The 11,029-nt window shown below is 42.7% G+C and overlaps 1 protein-coding gene across 4 annotated transcripts; it reads right to left on the bottom strand.

The window, feature by feature from the left end:
• Positions 1-356: 356 nt before the first annotated feature.
• On the bottom strand, positions 357-8,909 carry LOC111837590 (uncharacterized). Of its 4 annotated transcripts, XM_023799781.2 has the most exons (5): positions 8,296-8,909; positions 7,797-7,956; positions 3,855-3,991; positions 2,697-2,861; positions 357-2,380 (listed from the first exon to the last, which is right to left on the bottom strand). In XM_023799781.2, the coding sequence occupies exons 1-5, from the start codon at positions 8,354-8,356 to the stop codon at positions 2,178-2,180; spliced, it is 726 nt and encodes a 241-aa protein (XP_023655549.1). In that variant the 5' UTR covers positions 8,357-8,909; the 3' UTR covers positions 357-2,177. The 4 variants fall into 4 exon arrangements, with proteins under 4 accessions (XP_023655549.1, XP_072571669.1, XP_072571668.1 ...); XM_072715568.1 differs by lacking the exon at positions 7,797-7,956; XM_072715567.1 differs by lacking the exons at positions 7,797-7,956; positions 8,296-8,909 and adding an exon at positions 6,904-7,790 and having other exon boundaries at positions 3,855-6,336.
• Positions 8,910-11,029: the final 2,120 nt, after the last annotated feature.

The raw sequence follows: 11,029 nt of genomic DNA, 5'->3' as shown, positions 1-11,029 counted from the left end.
AGTTTTTAAAGCATTATCTCATTCTCAGAAGATATGCTTTTAGGTGAAATGGTGTTTTTGAATTGGCCATAGTGTGTATCTGCCATGTGATTGACTAGCATCCCATCATAGGTTTACCCTACCTTGTGCTTTCTAGGATTTTACATTAGAATTATAATTCACTTTATACACATACACATACAACTGCATGTATAGCTGGTCGTAGACTTGAGACTGAACGACCGCAAGTATGTGGCCTGCGCGTCTGGCAGGATGAGTGCTGCCCAGAGTGTATGACAGTTTCCGTCGCAACTGCCGGCGGCAATGAACTAGGGAAATGGTGATAAAAAGGTTAAAAAAACACCAAACAATATGACTTAAAGATGATACAATTTTATTATACAGTATACTATACATACAATCAGGGTGCACATAACTGGTACACATTCGCCATGTAAAGAGATACGCGTGTATATTACGAAAAGATATTACCGTGTACTTTTTAAGGTATAAAAGGTAAAATGCACAGTGATTTCTTGTCTTAGCAGCGGTGGCAAGGCTGAGGTTGTTGATGGCCTGTGTGGTTTTGGGTTAGTAGTTGGTGATTTGTGGAGTCCTTTCCAAACGGAAGCTGAGTTGTTGGTTGAGAATTGCTGCTCCAATCTCTGATACAGGCGTTTGGCTGCCTTCAGCGCCTTGCTGAGCCTGTGTTTTGCTTCTTTGTACCCATCCCAGTCCCCGCTTCCGAAATCCTTTTCCTACGTAGCCGTCTGAGTTTAGCTGTGAACCAGTTTATAATTACAATACACAACACATTACTTGCAACTCAAGCTGCATGTATCTACTGCAATCTAAATAAAATAACTTTATGTATATAGTTAACTGTATCCAGTTGTTTATTGATACTGACAGGGAAACTCAGCATATTTTATGTTTATTTATAATGTGCTTAATGACAAGACTGGTGGAGTGGCTTCATTCTGCTCTGTGATTCACCCTCTGGAATTGATGCCATAGATATTGCAAATGAAACATGCATTTCCAGACACAACACATTAAAAGTAAAAGAAGTTTAAGACCACATGACATATTAACTTGCTGACACCTTCTCTTATTAGGTGTATGAAGGTGTGATTGGCTGCACAGAAACACACTCCAGTACGTCACCCGTATACCGTGATGCATGAGGTTTTTCAGCTTTCAGTGAGGTTACCAATGCTGCATCCAGCAGTCTAATTGAACTTTAAATTTTATCCATTCTCACTTTTATTTACTACATGTTTTTAAGCAGCAGTCCCTTCAGTGTTTGAGATTTGGAGATAATCTCCAATCCATCACACTTAACATGTCCAAATGTGTACAGTCATGCAAATGTAAGCGTTACATTGCCCAGAACCACCACTGTCATAAATTAATTCCCTCCAGATGCTCATGATCCTTACCGGCAAGTTTTCTTTAAAGCCACAATGCAGCAGCACAAGAAATGCAAACATTATAGACAGACATTTTCACTGACAATAACTGACAGGCAAACAACAAATGTTGTCAACAAATGGACCTGAGCCATCTCTCTTTAAAGACAGAACTGATTCATAGCCTGTTCTCTAATATCATGTCTCAAACTTTTATTTTAAGAATGATTTTGGCCCTCAACAGAGTGTACAAATGCAGACTTGTGACGGAAACTAGGAGCTAGACAGCTAATCAGGAGAGACTTTAGTATTTTTTAAAGTGGGGGGTATAAGAGAGGGCATAATTCATACAGAGGGGCCAACCTTATCATTAGCCAATAATATGTTTTGAATCGGTGAGTGGCAGGGGAGGGGCATGCCAGGGGCCAATCATCAAGGGCCAATGCCCCTGTGGCCCGACTCCTCTATGCACCCATGTAGCTAAATAAATAGCCAGGAGGGAGAGAGGGAATGGAGAGTGAAACATGGTTACTGTGGATATGTTTTTGGATGTAGGTAGGCCTGTGGTGAGGAAGTCCTCTCATAGCCTATTTGCAGACTATTTTTGTAGACTGTTTTTACAACGCTATTTCAAATATTTTCTAATTCGTGGCAGGAGCAGCCTACTCTAGCGTACTTCCCCTCCCTGGAACATTCCTGGTTGTGCTCTGCCACTTCGTTATCCTGCCAGAAATAGATCCAAAGTCAAAACCGGGACAGACATGAAAGAGGGTGCTAGTGATCCCCTCAGTGACCCGTCCGGGGAGGGTCCACGAAAGCTGGGTTGTAGGGAGGTTGTGTGGGGTTGTAGGGAGGTTGTGTGGCGCTGTAGTCCATCTGGACGGGAGGCACAGGAGGGTAGTTGGTAGGGGCTGGAGGCTGGAGAGGGTACGCCAGCTGCCCCATGCTGTACCCGGCTTGGGTATAGGGTGCCTGGGGAGGTGGGTACGCTGGAACAGACAGAGAAGGAGCACAAAGAGTGAAACGTCTCTCCATCAGAAAATGGGGAAGCTGGCTAGACTACAGTAACACGGCAGTAATTTGTCAGATAACAGCTAACAATGCTTTGAAAGCACTTGAACTGTTTTCCCACATATACAGATTTATAAATAAAAGCCATACCATAACTCCTGGCATAACTCAGTGGTTTATTCCAGTTTCATTTTCTTACTTCTCTAAAACTAATTCTGCCTGAGAGCTGACAGTGAACGACATCCTCCTCAGATGTTCTCAGCGACCTTGGCCCTGCCCTTATTCCAGGCGTACCCCTCATTATCTCCTGGTAGGAAGGTGGTGGTCCTGCTGGGGGGTAGGGCTGTGCCTGGTATGAAGCTGTGGGGATAAGCTGGACCCTGGCCACCTGCTGGTACCCTGGGTCTGCGCCCCTCTGTTGGGCCTGGCTTGGTGGCAGCTCTGTCACATATCCTGTGACTGTAAAGACAAGAACAAAGTAAACCCACGCTTCATCCATCATTAATTCTGAATTGTGCAAAACACTTCGAAGTAACATGGAATAATTTCTCCCAAAAGTGACATCACTATGTCCCAAAAATTACTGAACGTCTATAATTCTTTAAATCCGAAGAGCAAAGAGTTTCCTTGTATTATTTCCTAAATTGACATACAGTGCATTTTAACTAGTGAGCAACATAATCTTAAATATTTTAAAAACCCGTTATGTGAATTTTCATTGACTATATATGACCATACTCATAATTAGATTTGCTGCTTCTAGCATAAATTGACATACAAATATTTCAAGTTAAAATATGCTTGTTAAAAATATGTGAATATTATGTGAAATTAATAGTTGAATTGATATATGCTGTACCAATATAACTGTTGTATGTGGTTAAATTGTATTGAACTTATTGTTGAACTTGTTTCCTAGCAATATTAGTTAATTCAATACCTGCAGGTGTCTGCCTGCTTAGGGCTCAGTGGCCACCAGGGGGCCCCATACCTGTTTTTGTGTCAGCCTTTTGTGTGCCATATTTTTTTAGTTTGAAAGTGGCAACCTCAGTGTCTAGCTGCACGTTTTACCTGATGCACCACCTATTTATTGCATATCTATTGCACATTATTTGTTGCAGTTCCTGTATTGCATTGCGGTTTGTCTTGCATTATCTTGTCTTTTACTGCACTTTCGTTTGTTCTCTTGTTCCCCCAGGCACCTGTCCCATCCCCCGTAACTGTGGCACAAGAATTTCACAATGTTCCTCCAAACACGTGACAAAAATCCTATACTAACCCAACCAGGATAATCATTCTTGTTTAGAGCTCCAAAAAGTGCTGGGCTGCTCCGGGTCATGCTGCATATGATCACACACTACAGGAGTCCAGGGAATAACAAAGAATGAACTAGGCAAGGTGTGTAGAAGAAGCTCCGTCACAGGAGTCCTGCTATGGAGTGCCTGTACTCACACATGGGGCTTCTGCACTTTTTGTAGAGCCAGCATCGGGGACACATCATGCAGAAGCACAGGGTGAAGAACAAGGAGAACATCACGCAGGGGATTATCTCAGCAATCATCATACCAGAGGTCGCTCTCTTCTCTCTTCTGTGTTTCTCAATGTTAATTGGAGGGGGGATGCAGGAAGCATGAAAAAAAGAAGAAATATTTCATCCATCCATAAATCTGTCTATCACGCAAACCCTTATCTGGTAGAGGGCCACTTCAGGGCCTGGACACTATCCTAGACACACCTCACATGGCAGGAGAACACCATGGACAGGACACCAGTGCATCGCAGGGACTAAAATATGCCGAGCAACATTTTTTTCATCCAATCTCATCTTCACACCAGATTTCCTTGTGAGGACCATAGCAGCGGTAGGCCTATTTTCCCCATCCTGGCTGGAAGATATAAGCCCTCCTGTATGAATTATGGCCTACAAAGGGCCATAATTCATAAAGAAGGACCAACCTTATCTTTAGCCAATAACATGTTTTGAATTGATGAGTGACAGGGGAGGGGGTACTCTGTGGGCCAATCAGCTTTCAGTTGAGGCCTGTGGCCTGGCGGCCCGGCCCTTATATATGCTCCGGCCCTCCAGCATGTCCTCTGCCTAATGGGACGTGCCACAAACAGCTCCTTTGGGGGCCAATGAGGTGGAATCCTTAATGCCCAAACCACCTTAGTAACTCCACTCAATCTGAAGGAGCAGCAGCTCCATTCTGAAATCCCTCTGGATCTCTTAAGCCCTCACCCTGCCTAGGACAGTGAGCCCAGCAACCCTGTAGAGAAACTTGCTTGTACTCCTGACATTTTTCTATTGGTCGAATTGTTCAAGCGCCTGCTGGAAGTCCCGGTCACGTGAAACCAGAAACATGACAACATCTGCAAATATAGCAGAGATGTCGCTTCTAGCTCCCCACGCCGGATGCTTTTCCTGCCACAACTTTGTCACAAACAAGTTCGGAGGGAAGACACATCTCGGCCGGAACCTAACAGCCGCTCCAAATGGTTTTGATTTTCTGCCAAGTATGCAAACCCAGTTTTTGCTACATCCGTACAGGGATGGAACAGCATGTGGTGACTGCCCCCGGACCTGTATTTCTGAAGCACCACGTAGTTATATGCCTTTTCCTGGTCCCCCGAGTTGGTCAGCACATCCCGATCATGAACGCAGCCTGAGTAAGTTCTTGCCTCCCCCTCCTAAAGTGATTTCTCAAAGCTCCTCCCCTGCATAATATATTGATCATACATCCATCCATCTCTAAACTACTTATCCTGGCCAGAGTCACAGGGGAGCCTGAAGCCTTACTCAGGCAGCTCAAGGCACAAAGCAGAGGTCCAAACACACACACACGTCAGATATACCTATCCTTATGGGGACTGCTCATTCACTTCCATGGGAAAAATGCTAATGCTAACTATGACAACCTTAACCCCTACCCAGCCCTAACCATAACCATAAGTAACCAAGCAAAATACAAAAGTTTTTGCATTTTTATTCTTTCCATAGCAGTCACCGATTTTTATAAAATAGAGTTTTTCCTTATGGGGACCAGGAAACTGGTCTCCATATGGGAAATAAAATGGATACTTATCACGTTATGGGGACATTGTGTCCCCATAAGGATAGGTATGCCCGCTCAAACACACACACACATGTTTGTATTCATATCTTTGTGGGGACTCTCCATTCATTTCTATGGGCATAACCCTAATCCCAGCAATGACAACCTTAACCCCTACCCAGCGCTAACCTTAACCATGAGTAACCAAACAAAAGATTTTTGGCATTTATAGTTTTTTGATTGCAGTCACAGATATTTATAAAACTGAATTTCCCCTTGTGAGAACAGAAAAAAATGCCCCCCACAATGTCAGAATAAGAGGGTTTTGATCACATTGTGGGGACATTTGGTCCCCACAATGCACTTCTATCCGACACACACACTGTAGGCAATTTGGAGACACTGATTAGCCTAACTACATGTTTAGTCTATGGGAGGAAACCAGACTCCTCAAAGGATAACTGCAGCCCATGGCAGGACACGCTAACTTCCACACAGCAGCACGCATGCAACTCAAACTGCCAACCCAAGTATTTTCTGCTCCTCTTAGTTCTTAGTAAAACTTAGTTAAAATCAGTTTAAAGTTAGTTAAAATCGGTTTAAATGAGATTGAAAGGAGAATGTAGATGCTTTGCTGTTCCACCTCCATATGTTAAATCTTTTTGTAAAAAAAATCAGTCTGAATCTCCAAAGCTTGAGTGCTCTTGTGAAAATGGCCTTAATAAACCAATCAGGCCACTGTATCTGTGATCGGAAGGAAATCCCACAGTCAGCAGAAAGATTTCACCACTGGGTCCTTGAGCAAGGTCCTTAAACCCCTGTTGCTCCACGGACTAGCTGCCCCTGCTTTCTCAATTGTGCGTTGCTTGGGATAATAGCTCCTGCCAAATAAACATACTGTAATGTAAAGCTTCTGCATGCCTCCTCCGAATATAAGTTTGTTGGCAATTACCATGCACACTCTTTTCAATGCACGGCTTCTTAGTATTTTCTACAGACAGACAGTATAATTGAGGTAAAGAAAACATATATTCAGGAAATGTTTAAAAAGCAATATATGCATAAATATATAAACTCTCTAATTACACAGAGGAAGTGACTCAGAGGAAAGCCATGAAAACCACTTGTTAAAAAGCTTCTGACTCGGAATAGCAGCAATTACAGTGAATTAACACGATTGTACATGATGTTAAGGGTTTTTTGGCTCAAAGTATTTTACATGCAGGGATTTTGAATCTATTCCATTCACATTTCTGTTTTCTCTATGTGCATGGGCTTAATTTCCAGGGGGGTTAGGGGGGTCATGACCGTCCCAATAATCAGATCCAGCCAATATGACCCCCCCAATAATCATGTTTCCCCTGTAATGGGTGGAGACCTCGACCCCCCCAATGTTCCAGCCAAAGTTACGCCCTTGTCTATGTGGTATAATATAATATAATAATCACCTGTTTCCTGTTATTTCGGCTTGTCTTGTGTATTTCAGTCCGCGTTTAAGTCTGTTTCCCCAGGTCTGTCATTGACGTGGTTTGCCGTGTGCTCCCCAGTTGTCCTGTCAGTCCTAAATAAACCCCGTTTACCCGCATTTTCGGCTTTCTCGCCTGTTTGCCCGCATGCAGTCATCACACACATAGATTCATAAAGTTTTATATAGCCAATAGTTTTAAAGAATTATTGTTTTTACAATTTCTTTGTAACACTAAGTTACACTAAGTTAAATAAAGAGGAGGGGGCTATAGAATTTCCCGGGAGTGGCCGGGGTGGATACAACGTAACCGATCGCGCGTTCGGATGTTTCTTCAGAACGGAACACAGTACAGTTTTATTTTTTCAATACGGGACGATCCCGTGATATATGGGACTGGGTAACTCAATTCAGAAGAGAACCGTCTTGTTCCCACTTCAATTTTATAAGCTCGGTAATGTTTAAACCATGAAAAACAGAAAGGGAAATAATTTGTGGCATGTTTGAGTATGCCTATTTTTTTTTTTTTGCAAGTGCATGGAACCTGATAGGCCCTAAATGTAAAGCTGATAACGTAATTATAAAGCAAACCAATCAAAAACTCATATAAACAACACAAAACCGGTGTAGTGTTGACCTCCTTCTTTTAAAAAATGAATAAAATTAAATAAATCAGTATGCAGCTAATACAATGAAGGTAAATAATAATGAATTTTATTTTTATTAATTTTATCGTTACTACGCTTGATCCAAGTAGCCTACTACAACACTGAAAAGGCATCCAAATATGAGGAACTACAACGAATATCAACTGCAGTTATTAATCGATATTCATTATAATGACATTTGATTTCCTTCATTAGTTTATCTACATACCTTAGTGGACATTTTTCTTGTGCATCGTCATCCAGTTTAAATGCTTTTATGGAGCAGCAGTATCGGTTTGAACACTGACCACAGCAGAACTCAGATTCCAAACAACGCCGGAAAGAGTGTCGTACATTAAAAACGTCTGTGTAAGACTCGCAGTTATCCGCTGAAATTTTTATGAGAAAATCATTATTTGAGAAAAAACAAATAAAAGATGGTAAAATCAAATATAAAACGCTTTTTATATGAAATTATGCTTATTATAAACCCACAATTAAATCCTGCCTAGTTAACATTCTGTGTTCTAATCATAATTTATAATGGGAACACTGGACATCGATCGATACCCTTTAAGTTTCATAGTATAGTTAACAAGCGAACAAAAATAATAGCATATGCGCATCACAATTACTTTCCTTAATACGAAAAAAATGAATAGTTCTAATAAATTATTTAAAACACACACAATCGTCATATAAAATAAAAATTTTAATAAAAAACTCACCAACGGCGACAAAAAGTAAAGCTGCACACAATGTAAGAACAACAAACCGTCTTCCCGACATTGCTTCGTCTAACTTTAAGTAGGCTAACCGAAATGCAGGACAGTTTACAAGCTATATACCTGTAGCTGGACCTGCTTTAATGTGTAAAGTGTTTTATTATAGCGGTTGATGGGGTAGGATAAGGTGCATGTCACGCGTTTTGCGAGTCAGTTCGTCGCTTCCCAGTTTTAATAAATTAAGTTTACTTTAAAGTTGTCTATCTATTTTGTGCCACCGGACATACCACGTAAATGGCGACAACGATTGAAAAGGATATAATCGCTTAGCGAAAACTAGTAGGAGGTGGAGTATTCTTTTCTGTGGCGCTTTCTTGTGCCCTCTTTCACTTTCTTTTTTTCTGTTGGTGTATTTGACTTACTGCAGCCACTGTAGCAAAAAAATCACCTTCTCGATAAGTCCATTTGTAAACTGGGTCGCTAATTAACCCGTTAGTTTAACTATAGTTAATTGAAACGGCGGCCCTGGAGTGCCATTTTCACACAGGAGTTTCTTTCGCCTGTTGGTTATGCCGGGTGCCACCATGCTTTTCCTCAGAGGCACATGAACTGTGTTAGCTGTTGGAACTTGTTAGTATGGTGGAGTACATAAATGGCATCCCCACGTGGTGTCCTGTCTTTAGGTGTTAAATGACAAAGCTAAACGATATGCTGTATGTGCAACCGTGATTTTGGGGCATATGATATTAGGACTCTTTAACTGCTTGGTTTAATCCGAATCCTTTCATTCGCCAAGTACAGCCCCGTTTCCAAAAAAGTTGGGATACTGTGTAAAATGTAAACAAAAACAGAATGCAATGATTTGTAAACCATATAAACCTATAGGCCTATTTAATTGAAAATACAACAAAGACAACATATCAAATGCTGAAGTGGAGAAATCTTATTGTTTTATGACAAATATATGCCACCCATCCATCCACCCATCCATCCATCTATCCATCTTCTGACACTTATCCAGGGTCTGGTCAGGGAGGCAGCAGTCTAAGCAGGGATGCCCAGACCTTCCGGGCAAGAACCATGGCACTTGGAAGTGCTGATCCTCATTCCGGTCTCCTCGCCCTCAGCTGCAAACTGCCCCGGTGCAGGTCATAGCCCGATAGCGGCAACAGGACCATCCCATCTATAAAAAGTAAAAACTTATCAGAATCAATGACAAAAGGCAGCCCTGTCAGAGTCCAGCACCCATTGGGAACAAGTCTGACTTACTGTTGGCAATATGAACCAAGCTCTTCCTTTGTTTTTTGTACAGGGATCTGATGGCCTGCAACAACAGACCCCATACTCCTGGAGCACCCCACCACAGGACCCCCAAGGGCAGAGGCGTTGCTAGAGATTTTGGGCCCCATGAAAGCATATCATATTAGGCCCCCCAGTCCAAACCAATCCAGTTATTTTCCTAATTTTTTAGGGCCCCTGTCACTCAGGGGCCCTTGGAATCGTCCTAGCTTTCCTCCCCCTTACGGCGCCCCTGCCCAAGGGACACGGTCATATGCCTTTTCCAAGTCCACGATGCAACACATGTAGACTGGTTGGGCAAACTCCCAAGAACCCTCCAGTATCCTTGTAAGGGTGAAGAGATGGTCCAGTGTTCCGCGACCAGGAGAGAATCTGCATTGTTCCTCCTGGACCCTCCTCTCCAGTACACCAGTATAGACCTTCCCAGGGAGGCTAAGGAGTGTGACCCCCCTAAAACTGGAACACATCCTTGGGTCCACCCCCCAATCTGCCAATCCAAAGGCATCATCCCTGACATCCACGTAATGTTGAAGAGGCATGCTAGGCAAGACAGCCCAACCACATGAAGGGCTTTTAAGAACTCAGGGTGAATCTCATCCACCCTCAGAGCTCTGCCACTGAATAGTTGTTTGACTGCTTCTGTGATCTCAACCCCTGAGATGGGCAAGTTCTTCTCTGAGTCTTCCAGCTCAGAGATTTAGGATTTAGGAGATTCTTGAAATAGTCCTTCCACTGCTATATCCTTGAAAGTCAACAGTTCACCAGACCTGAAATCATGGGAGTCTGTTTGAACTGCACTTAGTCTGGCTGCTCACCTAGGACCAATTGGCCTTGGGAGACCCTGCCAGGGACAATCGCCCCTGACAACATAATTCCTAGGATCATGGAGACATACAAGCTCCTCCACCATGAAGAAGTAGCTCAATTTGAATTTTAAATTTGAAATTTACCATTTATGGGCATGTCCAAATCCATTTTGCTATTTTGTCAGAAAAAGCAGACTTTGCACCAATGCAAGGCCCAAACAAGTTGTCATGGCTTGTCCTAATTATTCAGAGGTGTGTCTTGGGTATAACATGCAATAAACCAATCAGGGAAGCACGTCACCTCACCTTTAACAGGCAGTGGCGTATGAGTGATGGCAGATTGCTACTACAATGGCATGTTTGCCCAGCAAACCTGCTTGGGAGTGAATCTCAGTAGGAGTACTTGATTGTACTTGTGTTCTTGTGTGACTATTTTACGTCATCTTCCATTGCTGAAGACCAGTTCCAATACTAAGAACACAAGCACACGCGGACAGTAAAAATCCCTGGATGCTGGTCTTGCTCTGCCCCAAATATCAAAGATTCATTGGTAGCATACTTGCCGAACAAGACCAATCCCATGATTCTTTGCTCCCCAAGTTCTTGGAAGGCAAGTTAGCAAGACCGGTCTT

The sequence above is a fragment of the Paramormyrops kingsleyae genome, chromosome 8 (assembly GCF_048594095.1).
Source record: "Paramormyrops kingsleyae isolate MSU_618 chromosome 8, PKINGS_0.4, whole genome shotgun sequence".
NCBI classification, from domain to species: domain Eukaryota; kingdom Metazoa; phylum Chordata; class Actinopteri; order Osteoglossiformes; family Mormyridae; genus Paramormyrops; species Paramormyrops kingsleyae.
Note: the sequence above shows the minus strand (reverse complement) of the source record. Positions and strands in the feature narration are given on the sequence as shown.